This window comes from Rhizophagus irregularis, chromosome 19 (assembly GCF_026210795.1).
Source record: "Rhizophagus irregularis chromosome 19, complete sequence".
In the NCBI taxonomy this organism is placed as follows: Eukaryota; Fungi; Glomeromycota; class Glomeromycetes; order Glomerales; family Glomeraceae; genus Rhizophagus; species Rhizophagus irregularis.
In genome coordinates this window covers 2,652,175-2,670,893 of record NC_089447.1, presented here as the reverse complement: position 1 = coordinate 2,670,893, position 18,719 = coordinate 2,652,175, and the positions used below count along the sequence as shown (strand labels likewise).

The 18,719-nt window shown below is 30.9% G+C and overlaps 1 protein-coding gene across 1 annotated transcript; it reads left to right on the top strand.

Annotated features, from left to right (window-relative positions):
• Positions 1-16,786: 16,786 nt before the first annotated feature.
• Positions 16,787-18,505, top strand: OCT59_011118 (uncharacterized protein; the record flags this gene model as incomplete). The annotated part of the gene is made up of 2 exons (XM_066136305.1): positions 16,787-16,979; positions 17,092-18,505. 2 exons carry the CDS (start codon positions 16,787-16,789, stop codon positions 18,078-18,080), a joined length of 1,182 nt encoding a protein of 393 aa, XP_066000939.1. The 3' UTR covers positions 18,081-18,505.
• Positions 18,506-18,719: the final 214 nt, after the last annotated feature.

Genomic DNA, 18,719 nt, shown 5'->3' with positions numbered 1-18,719 from the left:
CGATTACTTCTAAATAATTAGAGTAGTTGCTTGGTTGCTTATTTATTGCTCAACAGTAGGAATGTTTTACCGCGACCACTTAGTTGTCGTCTTTCCCTCCACGTAGCTTTCGATAAGCCGGCTATGATGATGTCTCCTAAAACATAAAAAAAAAAAACTCAAATATATCTATAAAGAAATAGATTTAATAATAACTGAAGGTTTATATTAGAAGAAGAATTCTTTCTGGTCACTTTCATAACCATTTTTTACAATAATAAAATTTTATTTTTTTTCATTTTTATTAATAATTTTCTTTAAACTTTCTTTTATTTTTTATAAACTTTCTTATTTAAAACACTTTTTTCTTTAGTATTAGTAATTTTTTATTTTTCTTTAAACTGGATAAAAATCTTTGATGTAAAGGTAAATGATAAAAATGTTGAACTGAAAGTACACCAGAAAGAAAACTAAAAGACAGAATGTGCAAAGATGAAACAAACTTAAGCAGCAATATTATAAAGACTAACATACGGCTTCAAGATTATTAAGCTATTTTTTTTTGGATATGAAAAGAGTTTACAACAAAAACCTTATTACTGAAGACTTTGTTATATTTCTATAATAATACATCTTTACACCAACAGATTTACGTTCTTCAAGATACTAAAAGATGCTATCAAGAAGTATATAACGATTCCACAACATACAAAACACCTTTACAAGAAATATCTCTAAAAAACTTTTATTAATCTTCTGAAACATTTCAAACACGACTCCTTTACACCCTCTAATATGACAAATATTGTTTATTCCTTCAAACTGATCTTTTCTATTTGCCAGATTTCTGATTAGAAAACTTTTTAAATGATTTTGGGATATATCACATTAGAAACTGAACGCGTTTCTCACTACTTTTTGAAATCTGTCAGCATGACTTTTATTTTGGGAATAACATTGAATTGGATAATACTTTTTGAAAACCTACCAGATCACCTGACTTTCAATATAGGCTTACGTTTAATTCAATTTATAGAAATAATCTTCAATAGTTTCTCTTTAAACAATACTTGGTTCAACACTTAGGCCTTATTTATAGTTGCTTTTACACTTTGAGAGAGTTCAAGAATTACGATAAATGTTTTACTGAGTTTTTTCTTCAGGGTATTATGTATAGAACTCTGCACAAGTCAGATCAGGTTGGATTACCTGGTTAATTTGAACTGAAATTTTTTTTCAAGTCAAGTCGGGTTGGATAAACCATTCTAATCTGATCTGACTCATTTAACCTGAAAATATTCAAGTCACCTAGGTTACCCAAAGTTTTATTAATAAATATTTTAAATAAAAAAATATTTTATAATGTTTTTTTATTAATTATACAAAAAACATCAAGTTTGACGTAAAAAAAAATGATTTTTTTTAATTTTTATTGAAAAAATGTTAGATTCTGGCATTTATTTTTGTTTTTATATATAAAAATACTGAAACTATTTGTTTTGGCATTTTTTTTATTTTACATGTAAAAATGCTAGAATTATTAGTTCTGGCATTTTTTTTTTGATTTTATACATCAGGAAATTTGTTTAGGCGTAATTTAGTGTAATATTTAGAAGGTGGTGTAAAATTTTGAAATATTACACTAAAAACGTAATATTACAAAAGTTTACGCTCTTAAATTTAAATAATTATAGTAATTTAAGAATATCTCGCTATTTACTGATCCAATCAAGACGATCTATAGCTCATTGGAATCAGCTCATCAAGACGAATCGAATGGTAGTAAAATCGCATCTCTACAGTTGATAGAACGCTCTATAATATACAATAAAGTTTTAAATTAATAGAAAGCCATCTATCAAACGTAAAGATGCGATTTTACCACTATTTGATTCGTCTTAATAAGCTGATTCCAATGAGCTATAGATCGTCTTGATTGGATCAGTAGATAGTGAGATATTCTTAAATTACTATAATTATTTAAATTTAAGAGCGTAAACTTTTGTAATATTATGTTTTTAGTGTAATATTTCAAAATTTTATACCACCTTCGAAATATTACACTAAATTACGCCTAAACAAATTTCCTGATGTATGTAAAAATGTTAAAACTATTAGTTTTGGCATTTTTTTTTTGATTTTACATGTAAAAATGCCAGAATTATTAGTTCTGGCATTTTCTTTTTGATTTTACATGTAAAAATGCTGAAACTATTAATTTTGGCATTTTTTTTTAATTTTACATGTAAAAATGTTAGAATTATTAGTTCTGGCATTTTTTTTTTTTGATTTTACATGTAAAAATGCTGAAACTAATGGTTTTAGCATTTTTTTTCAATTTTACATGTAAAAACACTGAAATTATTAGTTCCAGCATTTTTCTTTTTGATTTTACATATAAAAATACTAGAACTATTATTTTTAGCATTTTTTTTCAATTTTACATGTAAAAATGCTGGAATTATTAGTTCTGGCACTTTTCTTTTTAATTTTACATGTAAAAATGCTGGAATTATTAGTTCCAGCATTTTTCTTTTTGATTTTACATGTAAAAATGCCAAAATCATTAGTTTTGGCTAAGGTTGCTTGTCTAAACCTCTTCAAAATCCTACGATTAGTTTCGTCAAAATTTTACTATAGATTTATTATAGTTTCGGCAGAGTTTCGGCAGTTTCGGCATTTATAATAAGTTTCAGCAGTTTCGTCTTTCTCCAAAGTTTCGCCAGTTTTTTAATATAACTTTAATATAGTTTCGGCAGAATTTCGCTTTTCGGCGAAACGCCATCTTGCCTAAACCCTTAGGTTTTGGCAAGCAACCTTAGTTTTGGCATTTTTTTTTGATTTTATATACAAAAAAGCCAGAACTATTAGTTTTAGCATTTTTTAATTTATTTAATCCAAATATATGTCAGGTATTGACTAGTACTGATCTGACTCATGTTAAGTCATGAATTTGATGACCTGACCTGAATATTTTGGGTCAATCCATCAAGTCATCTGATCTGTCAGATCAAGTTGTGGAACTCTAGTTATGCATTTTTTTTTAATTTTTACCCTATTATTTTTTTTATTATTTCTATTTTTCTTCTTTTATGTTATAGATAGAACTATTTGTTATTTTGAGAGATATGTTGGGATTTTGAATAGATATCCAGTAAGGATTGCTTTTTATGTGTTAGTTCTCATTTGATAGTTAGCCTTCTTACCCTGATGCATCTTAGTAAAGACTTACACAATTATAAGCCCATTAATTTTAATGTTTGGATGGATGTTGAGAAAGTAGTTAAAGTCTGAAGAGTATACTAACTCAGGTTTTTTATCATTGATTCAACCAAATCCTATAGTATAGATGTGGATCTTTATACAAAGTTTACTTGGATCTAGAATTATGAAAGGATTAATAGAGCATTTTTGGTTAATTTTATTTTTCTTTATATTGTAGGAAAAAATTGTTTTTTAACTGTGATGCAGTAGGTTCTATGAATCCCATCATGTAGAAAAAGAGGCGTTTGCTAAGAAAGATCATTTTATATGTGTCTTACTCTCTGAGCATAATTTCCACCTGACAGTGTATATGTGAGGTATTCTTTGTAATATAACGAGTAGTTCATTGATTAATAATGTTAGATTTTATTTAGTGTTATTTAATTTATATGTAATTTATATACTATATAATCTTAATAAATCAGTGAATGTACTGCAATTAAAAAAAAAAGGTTTATATTGGAAAATTAGGACCCCGGATATCTCCAAAACAGGTCATAAGTCACACTTTCGAGCAAACATGGCATAGCAGCCTTTATCTTTATTAATTATTTATCAAACTTTACCAAATTACATGAGAGAAAAAGAAAAATAAAATAAAAACTAACTAAAAACAAAGCTATATAGTCTCCTAGAAAGAAATTAAAATTAAAAGAAAATTCAAAAGAAAAATCGCTAATACTAACACTTCCTAGATCTCCCCCTCGATATATCCCAATCAAAGTAGAAGCAACTATGCTAACATAATAACGAATGATGCGCCCACTATTAAAATCAACACTCCATCCTGCAAAAGCGGTTATTAAGTAGCACCGTTAGACGACCCATAAAACCCGAAATGTGATTAAACCAAGATAATCCATATTGCATCGAGTTTTTTAACCAATCGGTTCCGGAGGCACGTGAATCAATTTGGGTCGGAGGTGGCAAAGATGAGTAAGGTAAATAAGAAGATTTAGACAAACCTTTAGGCCTTGGAGACTGTTTAAGTGTTGAAGTAATGTTCATCGCATGTTCCCATAATCCTTTATCATACGAATGCAGATTCCAAATTCGTTTACGGAATTTGTTGATAAAATTGTTATGTATGGCGGCAACCACATTCATAGCAGCGAGGCGAGGAATACCTAAGGATTCAAAAACTTCCAGAAAGGCGGTGGGCAAACAGCCACGAACCAGACTATAGGACGACCAGTTACGAGATGAGAAAGACCAACAAGGAAGGGAAGTGATTCTATCCACTAGAATAGAATAATCGCAATTGGCATTATCACCCGCTTCTTTAATTTTTTGGGTAAGGTGGTGAAGATAAGATATTAAGAGTTGATGTAATCTATCACGACGCTTAATGCATAAAAATAAATACATAAAATCTTCTAAATGGTCTTCACAGGAACGACAAGTTAGAATTTCCACGTATAAATCTGGTCGTGTCCTTTTCAGTGATTCCAAAGTGGGTAGGTCTTCCAGAAAGAGTTGGAATTTTAACGTATGATGTCTAGAAACATTTTCTTTAGTGAAAGAGTTATCAAATTTGGGTTGAAACATTAACGTATGCCAAGTAAGGGCCCAGTCAATCATATATCCAGAAGGATCCGTTAAGAGAAAAATAAAATGAAAACGCGAAAGAGCTAAAAGGTCTTTCATATACAACATTTGATGATATTGTTTAAACAAATGTCTGGGGTTAGATTCGCAGACTACGTCATCATAGAACATAATATAATCATGAACTGCTGCGAGATCGAGACAGGAGATGAGAACAGCATCATCAGATGTATGGGCAGTATTGGCAAGAGAATCAGCAAAGTCATTCCAGTAAAAATTAGAGTGAGCTTTAACTTTGAAAGGCAAAACTGAGAGTTGTTTATCCACAATCAGTTGTTGGATGATGGCCCAAAGTTCAAAATTGGTAGTCTTATAATAAAGACGAGAATCTGAATAATCAGATAAGAAACAATGTTTCAAACCCTCAATGGAAGACTGTGAATCTGTATAGATATGAACAACAGAGTTGGCAGGGGAGGCTGATAAAGCAGCATAAATAGCAGCAGCTTCGGCACGCGAAGAGGAAGGCCAATCACGAATAATACCCCGCTTATAAGTGGCAATAGAGTTAAGAAAGCCAGAGTCTTTGACAATTTGAACCCAGCCCCATCCCATAAAAACATCACTAGTTCCTAAATTAATAAGAGAGCCATCAGTGTAAAAGGTGTAATGTGAATCTGGAGAAAGCACAACCGATGATGCAGCAACATCGCCAGCTGTAAATAAGCGTGGAGTAGGTAAAGCTATATCAACAGTGTTGAAAGAGGAATTGAGAATATCAACAGCTAATACTGATCCAGTTGAAGGATTATAATTTGAAGTAACAAAATCCTTGATTTCCGCCCATGACACTGTAGCAGTCAAGCTGGAAGTATGACTCGTAATGGATGATTGCTTCATAGGTAAAATCCATGAGTGACTAAGAGAGACCGAGTAGGAGCAGGACACAGAGCTAGTGGCAACAAATTTCTTTGAATACGAAGATTTATTTATATTCAAGTTGCAGCCAGGGCAAGGTTGTAGAGTGATCAAATCACTCGGACGAGGTAAGCAGTCTGAGATCCAATGTACAATAGTACAGGTGGAATGCTTGGGTTGAAGCTGAATCTGTTTACCGAATATGGGGGAGCCATCATCATGCAGCGTCACTATCCAATTCTTCTTATAACCAGAAGGAGGAGTACAAGGAGTAAGTTCTTTCGTGATATGGCTCACAGGGCATTGATTAGTCATAAATTGATCTTTTAATAAACCAAATTTATCTGGAACCGTGACGTTAACAAAAAGATTTTTGTACCAATTGGGAAGACGGGCATTACCACGCTTTTGGGAAGAATTAGCATATATGACAGGCCAAGAAAGTAAATGTGTTCCCTGGGGTGTCAACAGTTGCGAAAGGTAGAAAAGGCAACGTTTTCGGAGTCTTGTTAAATTGGCCTTAAATACATCCAAAGAAAGACATTGATAAATGGGAGTATGGCCATTAGGATAAGTTAAATCAGGCACAGGCGATAAATTAGCACGTGACAGACGGAAAGGAGTTGAGAGCAGTGAAGCTAAAGTATTAGCAATATAATCTTGTTTAAAAATTATAAGAGAAGACCAATAAGACCAATCCAAAACCATCAAAGGAGAAATAGGAATTAAACAGTAAAATTGAATAAACCTCAACCTATAATTAAAAAGTAACTTCATAAAAACAGAAGAAGAATTTGCTAACAAAAATAAATTAGTAAAATGACTTTGTTGTTGAAATGAAAATAAATTGATCAAACCCAAAGCTTGTGTTAAATATAACACCACATTAGGAACAGAACGTGATAGTTTGGCCTTATGTTTAACTAAAGCACGAATTGGAGAAGTAATAGTAGAACATTCAACCTCAGATAAATGTGTAACTTGCATACGATAATCCAATTTCGGGATCAAAACAGTATTATAAAGATAAACCACTTGTTGAACAGTCAATTTCGCCGGGCGGAGAATTGCAGAGAAAGAATTACATTCTCGCTTGAGTTGTTGTCGAATAAAATTCCTAGAGCCATTAATATTAAACCAAACGCCCAAGAAACGGAAAGATGAGGTCATAGGGATAGGAGTAACCGTAATATTGGTTGTAGTGTTGAGTGATGAAGTCAATAAATTAAAGGCTATAGGAGATAAATCTCGAGAAGTAGCAACTGCATTGGTGGCTAAAACATATTTGTTATGGTTGGCTGAGGTGTTGTTCAAACGATAAAATTCTTCAGTGATGGACAACATATGTTCCATTCCCTTTTTAGAAGAAGAAATCAGAGTAGAATCATCCATAAACACCAAATTATTAATCTTTAAAACATCCAAAGAACGAGAGTTTGGTGAAACAAGATCGGAAGCCATAGGAGAAACCAAACAATAAGGGTCTTTCATTTCATTTTTCAGGACTGTGAGCAAAGGGTCTAAATAAATAACCCATAAAAGCGGAGAGATAACTTCACCTTGGTCTATACCAATTCTAACTCTATAAGGCGGAGTAAGGCCATGTGCAGTAATGACACGATTAGAACGTGACATAAATAAAGAAAGTAAGAATTGAATAGCATTTTCTGGTAGACGTAAGCGTTGGAGAGCAAAACGCAACATGGATAGATCAACAGAATCAAACGCCTTTGAAATGTCTTGAGAGAGAATCCATAAAGATTGTTTAGTGACTACTGAATCGTGGATAATAGATTCCAGTGTAATAATAGGATCGCGGCAAGAACCTCCAGGTAAACCTGCGAAGTTTCCTCCTTGAAGAACATGGTGGGAAGCGAGCAAAGGAGCAAAGCGATTGTAAAAGAGCTTAACCAAAGCCTTGCGAATCACTTCTAATAAAGTAATAGGACGAGTATTCTTGAGTTGGCATTTCCATTCATGCGGTTTCGGAATAGGAAAGACAGTAGCTTGTCTCCATAAATCAGGGATATTTGCATCTGATAGACAGGCACAAATTAGGTTAAAGAGAAGAGCAGAAGCAGAGGATCCTAAATGTTTCAACATCTCATATGAGATCATAGAAGGTCTGGGGGCTTTATCATTAAGCATGGAGGAAATCGTTGAAGACCATTCATCAAGGGTAGGAGGATCCATAAGTGAATCAAAAATAGCTGGAGAGACTTCAGCAAGCGGTGCATAAGCGTTAGACCATCGATCTGGCAAATCCTGTATGGAAGAAGGAGAAGTGGAGGTAATTGGAACAAAATTTTGAAAATGTTCAATGACTTCTTGATCAATAACATCTGGAGAAGTTAATAAAGTAGGGCGTGTTGGATGATCAATAAAGACACGATCAAGAACGATTCATCGTCTGGTTCGTGACAAGGCAGATTCAATAAAGGTAGAGATATCATTGGTGAAGTTATCATTCTGAGCATCAATTTTTGCCTGAATAGAAGAAGCTTGAAATTCTTTTTCTTTAAGCAAAAGTAGGCTTCGCAAAAGCAAAGTCATATTCTCTAATATTTGAAGTAAATTAGCAAAATCATCAATTCGTTCATCACAAAGAGAGGAAGGAAGAACAGTAGAAGTAACAAAAATTTGTTTATAACTAAAAAGGAGTTGATTAAGACGTAAATAATATGAAGACCATTTGGACTCAAAACGAACAGAATATAACGCAGGGTTTTTGTGAAGGGAGCGAATAATCTTCGCCACTTTAGACAAAAATCGATAAGATTGACATAAAGTTTCTAGATCTTTAGGCTTCTTCGGAGCATAGGTATTGCCCACAGTAACTGAGGGTAGCTGGGATTTTGCAGCTTTAATAATTCTAGAATGAAGATATTCACATTTCTGATTAAGAGGCCAAGTATCGAAGACAAGTGGATCAATTGGGCATAACTTATCCAAGTCATCAGCAAAGGCAGTCCACTGTTCCATAGAAATAGAATCATATTTAAAAATGCGTCGAGTATTACGACCAAGTTGACGAGCACGTGCAGATTTAATAGCATCTGACAGTAAAGAGGCGTCAAAATAGGTGATAATAGGGTTGTGATCAGAAATGTGTAAATCATAGGCATCAAAAATAGTTGATGTTAACATATAACGGTGAAAAAGCGGGCAGGACCAAACAAAGTCAATACGGGTAATAGTGTCCAAGTGGTGATAAGTACCCAAGGTACTAGATAAATTAAGGGAGTACAATCCTCATAATTATGAGAAAGCAAATAATGAAATAATTTATGAACTTTTTTAGCGGCAACCTGAGGTTGATGCAAAAATATGGGGTAAAATTTCTCCAAATTCATGTTGAAATCACCACAAATAGCATGGTGAAAATTTTGTGAAGAAGTTTGAGAAATAAGAGAAATTAATTGATCAATGACTTCGTACCGAAGAACAAGATCATTTGTAGGAGGAATATAAACTACAAATATACGCAATTTAACATTGCCTTTAAAAAATAAGTCTACAGAAAGAATTCGGGAAGAATGGGATTGATAAAACTGGACATGGGTAGCTAAAGAGTTGTGTATGAACAAAGAAACACCACCAGAAGAACGGCCGTGTTTAGTAGAATCCAGATCAGAATGGAAAGAAGTATAATCACAAACACGCTTAGATAAAAATTTCATTTGTTTAGGTGATAAATGAGTATCAACAATACCACCAAAAAAAATATGGTTATGGGAAAAAAAGGAAAAAATTTGGTCCATTTTAAACGAACCATGACCAGGAGTTTTTAGACCATTAACATTAAAGGAAGAAATGTTAAAGGAGTTGGGGATGGGTGAAATAAAGGATGAAGAGGAAAATAATGTATCAGATAAAGGATCATTAAAATTATTACTAAAATCAACGGGGTTGGGGGATTTCGCACAAAGGTATCATAATCTATGTTATTATTCATCATTATTACACTATGATAGAAACTGCGGGGTGAAAGAGGAGGATAACAAATTAATCAGACGAAGTCTAATTGACTAAGTCCGAGAAAGAGCCACCAGAAATGGAGCTAATAAATCTATTAATAGAGCTGGATAAGTGATCAAATTTGTTATCTAGAGATCGTTGGAAGGAATAAATTTCAGCACGTTCTTTATTGATGGTAGCTTCATCGGCAGTTTCGGGGATGGGGGAGGAGGAAATAGTAGAACGGGGAACAGGGGACCATTGGTGGAGGGAGAACCGGGCCGGAAAAGCGCTGGTCGAGGGGGCGGGTTGGCGGATTGCTGTTATATGAGGGTGCGTTGGCGATCGTCAACAAGCATATGTGAAGAATCATTGGGATCAGGTGGGAGAACATCATCTTGTATGTGTCCAAAAATACGGAGTTCCAGCCGAGACATCCTCTGATCAGCTAGTTCAAGAGCATGAATTCTAGCACGTACACTAGCCATATCTTCTTGAAGGCTTTTAAGCACTGAAAGGATCTCTTGAATTTGGGAACAATTAGGATCCACCAAGGGAGGTTTATGACCAGATGAATTGGAAGTAAAGGTACTATTACGTTGGGAAGTGGAAAAAGAAACTGAACGCTCTTTGCCTTTACGCTCATTAGATCGAGGTCGTGGTGCAGATTGGGTAGAATTATTGGAGTTAAGAGAATTGGGTGAAGAAGCATTATTATTATAATTATTGTTTCGTCCAGTGTTATTGGCTGAATGATTACGTTGTCGAGAATTGGAACGATCTTTGGATTGAGAACGGGAATGACGTCTACTGCGATTAGCAGAAGAGTTTTAGTTATTTGATTGTCCAATATTAAAATGTTCTTTTAAGTGTGCAACAGGATTACGGGTGCACGAGCGACCTCGAGAGTTGTTCAATGGGCAAGCAGTAGGAGCGCAACCAAGTTTACCGCATCTGTGGTAAAGCTTGTTTGTATTTTCAGGAAGTTCCCATTGGAGCCTATGGCCTTGCAAAGCAATTGAATGTTCCATTGCATTGTCCATCATTTGCTGTGATTTGAAGGTAATATAAGCCCATCGTTTAGGTTTATAAGAATTAAGAGACAGGGGGATGTTAACAGCCATAGCGCCAATTGCTCGCACCAAGGGCGGTGCTAAATGCACATCTTTAAGAGTTCAGAGGAAAGCTGAGATAGCAGCAACACGAATTCACGTCATGATTTCTTTTGATCAAGTGAGAGAGCACGGCGTAATGCGCAGACAAGTGGAATAACAATAGATCGCCCACTGTTTGTTCACGAAACGTTGAATGGGTGAAGCATCATCATAAACGATACGAGCCTGTTGGACCTTAGCATTGGCACGTGTATGGAGGCGACAGGATTGTATGTTACCATACTTTTTGAAAAGAGCAATGATATCATCTTTTTTGATGAAAAATGGGATGTCAGTAACTTGAATAGCCCGGAGATCTTCATCGGTTCGGAGTTGCTGAGGGTCGTGCAGAAAAAATTTTAGATCAGCAAGATCATCATGTTGGAGGGAAAGGCAGGCGTTACGTTCAGTGGTCGAATTAAAATGAATAACCAATCGTTTAAGGTAGCAGAACCAGGACGTACGCGCGGCCAGTGTAAGAATGATAAGTTTCCAAAAGGAGATTGTTGACAGCGTCAATCATAGCCCGATTGGTAGGGTACTTTTTCACAAATTCGGGAGAAGTATTAGGCGCTGCAGCAGCTTGATAATCATGCCTAAGAATAGTAATAGTGGGCGTATCGGGGGAAGAGGAGAAGTATCATTGATATCCATAATATCCTTATTAGGAGACGCGTTTAAGGGGAAGATTCTTTGTCTTTTGGAGCATGCATGAACGCGTCAGTACCAGACACGACAGAACCAGGCGCAGAAGGCGCAGTATTATCTTCAGGAGGAGGAGACGAAAAATTGTCAGCATTATTTTGTTGAGGAGGAGTAGTATTGCTACCTTCAGCATCAGCCGCTGAGTCGGCGACGTAGTCTTCTTCCATAGGATTATCGGGGAGCGTACGGGTACGTTTGGAAGGGTTGTTTTTATTGTTTGTTTGTTCATTATCAGAGTTCGAAACGTCAGAGCCAGAGTCTTTATTTTTGTTCCGTTTGTCTTGTCGCTTGGCAGGTCTCCCGTTAGGATTATTGCCAGCCTTTTTGTTACCTTTGGGAGGCATTTTAATAGTAAAATAAGAGATGTGTTAATATGAAGAATAAAAATTTCTTTCGCGAAATTTTTGACCAAGGATCTACAAGAAAGAGTTGGCAGATCGGGATCAAGTCACACTTTCGGCAGATTGGCCCATTTTTCAGCAAAAAATCATTTTTTGTAAATATCTCGGCATCCAGTAGTCCAATTTTGATGAACTTTTTTTTAAATTGTAGAGCTAAATGAGGGCTACAAAATAAAAAAAGTTCATTAAAATTGAATTACTGGATGCTGAGATATTTACAAAAAACGATTTTTTGAGTTTTAGCAAAAAGGGGTGTTTTTGGCCAAAAGTCCATTATGACCTTTATATTAGATATCCGGGGTCCTGGAAAATTACTTAAAAGAAAAAGATGGAAAATTAATAAAATTTAAAAATATAAAGATATTAAAAACAAAAATACAAAGGAATAAAATGTTAATAAAATATGATTATATAATTGAAAAATCTGAAATAGAAAAAGAAGTTTATTATATTTTAAAACTAATATATTACAATAACTATTGCTTAAATGAATTAAAAATCTTGAAATATTTTAAGGAATTATTATTTTTTAAATGAAACTATAGCAAATAATAAAAATTAAAAATTAAAAGATTTTAAAAAAGTATTATATACAAAAACAAAAACTTACTATTTGCTGTATATTCATAAATAAAAAAGCAATCCAAGTAATACTTGATAAGCAAGTTTATTAAAAAAAACAATTTAAATGAAAACTAATGAATTTAATTTATTAAATAATATATATAATAATATTCATAGAAATTTTATATATTATTTATTAGAGTGCAAATTATTTATCATATTTTAATTTTTCCTTTAAATAAGGACCACCACTTCCTTTGAATATAATAATGGAAAAAATATATATATATTATTTACTAATAATAAAAACTCATATAATGGTAGGAAATATAAAGTTATATTTTCTGAAATCTGGATTATGGTTAGGATACTTATAAAAACAAAAATTAATAATATATAATTTTAACTTTAAATTTAAAAAATATTTAACCATTAAAAGATTTTAAATAAATAAAAAAATGTATATAAAATGTATTTAACCTTTTTTATAAAAATGAAAATACTTTATAATGATATATAATAAGGGTTTATTTTTAATTTATAAAAAAATCAAAGAATATAAAATTCAAAAATTATATATATTCAATTTAATTGATTAAAATAATTCAAAGTGATGTATAATACTGAATAAAATAAGGATGATATAACCTTATTTTATGATATATAAAAATATAGCCCTCTTTTTTAGACATTAAGATTGTTAATGTTAACTGCCTACTACCATCAGAAAACAAAATAAAATATATAAGTACATTAATTTTGATTACAATAACTTATATGTTAATACACATTGATCATTTATAAAATATGCTGTAATCACGATTAATACATGTTCAATAACGATCACTTCATACACACCTGAATGACCTTACAAGGGACCATAATTATGGCAGCATTCAGTAAGATGAAGGGAAAGGTGAATGTTCGGAGTGATGTATTCTGATCCGTAATGTTCTTCGATTAATTTAGCAACAGTTAACAACCGGCAATATGCTTCATTTAATGAATTTCTATCAATAATGCGTGATAATAAGAGATGATGATATTTCATTTTTAAAAATCATGATCCTTCCTATATTGATATAAAAGTACAATATAAAAGTAACTATATATGATAATAATTAATACCGGTTGAGAAGCATTTTTTTTTTTTCACTTATTAAATTAATTCATTTTATCAAATTATTAATTCATTTTGATCAAATTGAAAGAACATTTATTGATTTTTCTTGGTTTATTTTGCTAACAGCCAAAAAGCTTTCGGAAAATGTTAGATAAGATACCACACTGAGCAATCAGATAAATACGTGTAAATAATCTCCTTTCCGGATCCTCTGATATCAAAAATTTCTTTTGTTTGCTAGTCCGCGAAGAGCATAGATGTAGAAATTACCCACTTTTCAGCATCCGGTATGATATTTGTAAAATATATTCTTTTTTTGGAAACTTGCATAATATATATATTTATTTAGAAATAATCGAATATAATTTATATAATCCGCAGAAAAACTAGCATTAAAAAATGATATGAATATTCATGAGAATTTTTTCCCACACATTGGAAAATCAGATCAGTGATTGAAAAGAATATTATTATTAGAGTATATAAAATTATCTAGATGGAGAATCTCTTTTTTAGTCACCGCCACCGTGGGGAATGTTACACATGCATTGACTTATAACAGGCTAGCAAAATTCCACAGCCAGCCTTTTTAATGCCAATTACATTTTTTTTATGATACAATACTTTTTTTACAATAAGAATTTCTAATTTCGTCATTGTTTAAAGAAAAAAAAAAAAAGAAAGGCTAAAAGGTTATACGATATTTGTCAGCGGCCGAGAAAAAAAAATAATTTTTTTTTTGATCATTTTTATGGCAAATTAAAAATTAAAAATCTATTATAGTTTACTTATTGTTTGTTCCAAAAGGCAAATAAAAGAAAAAAAAGAAGGATTTTATTCTCGTCATCCTCGAAAATTAAATTAACACAATGAAAAAGAAAAAAGCAATGGATACAAATATAGACAAATAGAAGATTTTAAAATAAAGAAAAAAAAATTTTTTACCAAAAATTCGCATACTGCATGAATATCTTAAAATTTTCTCACCTCCCGTTATTATTATTGTTGTTATTATTATTATTTATCATTATTATAATTATTAATTAAATTAATTTGTAATACATTCCTTTCATGTTGGGGAAATCGTATATTTTAAGTTATCGTGTAAAAACATTAGCAAAATCACCATGTGTAAGATGGGAGATTTATTATTGGAAAGAAAAATTATAAATTTATGTAATAAGCCGGGATTTGTTGCATAATAATTTCATATTCTATTTATATATGGAAATATTTGTCCCATTCAAAGAAATATTTCATCAAATAGATTCGTTTGATCTTATCTCATCAAGATCAATAAACATTGCGCAATTGGTAAACACAAAGACTCGGGGCCATACTTTTTATATTATAATTATTATAAGAACATTTCCAATTAAGGAAATAACAAAGTGTAGCCATAGTTTCTTTGAGGGAATTTCATTGTAATCCTTTTACCCATTTTTCAGGTAAAAAAAAACTAAATTCAAAAGAGAGTAGAAAAATTTTAGCAATGTAAAAACTAATCGAAAATTTAAATTTCTTAATTTCAAAAAAATAATAATAATAATAATAATCCACAAATTCAAAAAAAAAATATTTCACAATTTCAAAAAAAAAAATATTTCGCAGTTTCAAAAAACATTTTTCTCAGTTTCAAAAAATTTTTTCTCAGCTTCAAAAAAATTTTTTTTCTCAATTTTTTCTCAATTCCCAATAAAAGAGTTCCAGATTCTTATAACGTAAGCTATTTTTTTCCCATTGAAAATAAAAAAGAGAAATTCAATGCATAAACTGATGGTTTTGATCAGTAATGTAAATTATTTTTGTTTCAAAGAACTTTAACCTATTAAAGCCAAATCGCACTTTTAAGGAAATGTTACGAGCGGAGCAATGCATATTCGTTTATTTATTTATATGAATTTTATTTATGCGAGGTTTGTGTTATGTAGTATCTAATTGGTTAAATTCTTGTTTACGATTGAAAAATAAAAAAAAAATGAGTCATTCATATTTATGATTCTTTTTTTTCACTTTATTTATTAATTTATTTTCTTTAAAAGAATTCATCCCCTCAAAATATCTAATGTTACATCGGCAAAAATGGTAAAATTACCCCACAAACAAATAAGCAATCTCCTGATCTTATTTGTGCATAAGTGATAAATTTATGTGATATTAAGGAATTAACGCCAAATTTAAGCCTTAATAAAAACAATTTTGTCATAAATAATCTTTAAAGTATAAAACAATTGAAAATCTTCTTGTGTTCTTTTTTTTATTGAAAATTCATTTAATAAAATGCAAAAAAAAATTATCTGATTGTTTTAAAAATAATCATCTCACTATAATGTCATTTTTTTTTTTTCTTTTTTTTTCGTACGTTGTACAAATTAAGTTTGTGAAAAAGTAAATAATATGATCGTATGATTCCTCAGAAAATAGAATGCTAGAAGAATGTAAAGTTCATGGGTAATATGACCTTAGGTAGTGAAACTTGAGTCATGGTCAGGTTCAATTTTGAAGCCAAAATATAATGACTATTTATTTATTGCGAAAAGAATTATTGTGTATTTCGGGTTTATGGCCTTTTATTTTAGTTATTTTGTTATTTTAATTTTTTTTTTCGGTTTTCATAAATATATATATGTATATATATGTATATATATGTATAATTTTAGCCTCGGGTTTAAGTTCAAAGTGGCCGATGCAATAGGATATTACATGGAATTACACTACATTACATTATACATTATATCATAAAAAATTTTTTTATTATCTAATATGATTAGATGTTTATGCATGGAATTATATTAAAAGAAGAATAGTTTAAGGTAATTGTAAAAAGTACAATTCATTACTATATGAGGAAATTTCTGGAATTTGGACTTAGTTTCTGGTATAACGCTGCGCAAATGCGCAAAACTACTTAATTTAAAAATTTGGTCATGTGAAAAGTGATATCACAGTATTAAACAATAGAATATATTAAAATAGGCTAAATAAATTATGAGCCGATTAAAATAATTGTATATAAAAAAAATCATATAAATATTCACTTTTTTTTCTTTTTCGGAAAAAAAAAAAAATTTCCCTGAAAAAACTTTTTATCTTCTTTTTAACTTTTTAACCTTAATTAAAAACATCAATTGACTCGATTACAACAAATCACGTTATATATAATCATTAAATAAATGGTACACTTTAAAGCTACACCTTTATTTCAAATACGTTTAGATGATGATTCTTTGATAATGCGTGGATCGAAAGCGGAATCTGTTGGCTGTGTCCTCCGTGGTCAACTTGTTTTGTTCATAACTGAACAAACAAAATTCAAAGAAATAAGATTGACTTTTCAAGGAAAATCTAAAGTTGGCTGGGTTGATGGTAAATATATCAGTTTTTCATTTTTTTTCATTTCATTTCATTTTTTTTTTTTGGGTCAATATTCGCAAGTTTCGTTAAAATTTGTTACTAATAACTCTTATTCTTTTTAAAGGTATAGGAAAAGGTCAATATCATCATAGCGAAGAAAAAATTATATTTCAACACGATTGGACCTTCTTACCAGCAGGAAAGCAATGTCACGTGCTAAATCCCAACAATTATCATTGGGATTTTGAATTGATACTCCCAGGTACTTTACCTGAGACGATTGAAGGATGTCCTCATGGAAGTTTAAATTATAGTTTAAAAGCGGTAGCAGAAAGAAATACTTTTGCTCTTAATTTACGCGCTAAAAGGAATGTTACTATAATGAGAAGTATATTACCGAGTTCAATGGAATTCACTCAATCTGTAACCATGGCGAATACTTGGAGTGATAAGATTGAATACGAATTTTCCGCTGGTGCAAAAATTTTTAGTCTCGGTGAAAAAATTCCATTAACGATTAATTTAAGATCATTAGACAATGATCTTAAAATTCGTGAAATCATATGTGTATTTAGAGAATATGCCACCTATACAATTGGTCAAAATCAAAAAACCGATTCAAAGGAAATAGAAACTATTATTCGAAAAAATCCTTCTCCGCATGAAGACACTTGGAATCTTTCCATGGAAGCATTAGTTCCAAATGAGTTACCACATTGTCTTTATGATTCACAAAATGATGTGATTCGTATTAGGCATAAATTAAGATTTTTTGTAACTTTATATAATCAAAAAAGTGAACTGAACTATGAATTAAGAGCTAGTTTACCAATAATAATCACTCTTAATAATGATAGTTTGTATTTACCCGCTTATCATGAAAATTATTTTTCAGATGATGATATTTTTGATCCCTCTTTATCTCGATGTGGTTCACCAGTTTCATCTAATTCATCTACTTTTTCTTCACCTTGTTGTTCTTTTGATGAATCTTTAAGCATAATTGAAGACATGAACAAATTACCTTCTTATCATAGTATCTTTTCCCATATACCTATTCCCCTTGCTGATTCTTTACCACCAACCTATGATGATTCTATGAATGGTCATTAAACGGAAAAATTAAAAAAAAAAAATAATAATATAATATATTTACAAAATTTTTAATAGACAAAAGCATTATAATATAATTTCCCTTAATTTTCATCATCATTATTGCAATATATAAAATCTGCATTTTTCTCATTTTTTTCTCAATTTTTGTAATTTTTATTTTCATTTGTATTTTTATTTTTTAATTATAATTAATTATTTACTATAAACCGTTTCACTAAAGTTATAAGTAATTAAGTCTAAATTATATAAGTTTAATTATTTTTTAAGTTAATTATGAAAAAAAAAACACCCGGATAAATTTACTATGTCATTTAGAAACAAAAATTTTTAAGAATTTCATATTTGTATATTTATATTTTACTGTATTTAAAAAATTTTATATATGTTTAAAATAAAAAAAAATAAAAAATTTTATTGCATTTAAATGAAATATCCCCGCTTCAGATATTGACATTTAGTATTGTTTGTATAATATTCGTTAGACATTATGCAATAATATTCATTTACAAGTTAAAATACATGTCAAAACAATGTACGTTTATTTTCTAGTAAAAATTAGGTTATCCATTCTGGTAGTCCAATACATAAATAGTTTTGTCATATTCTTTCTCGTTCAATAAAAAAAGTGTTTTTATT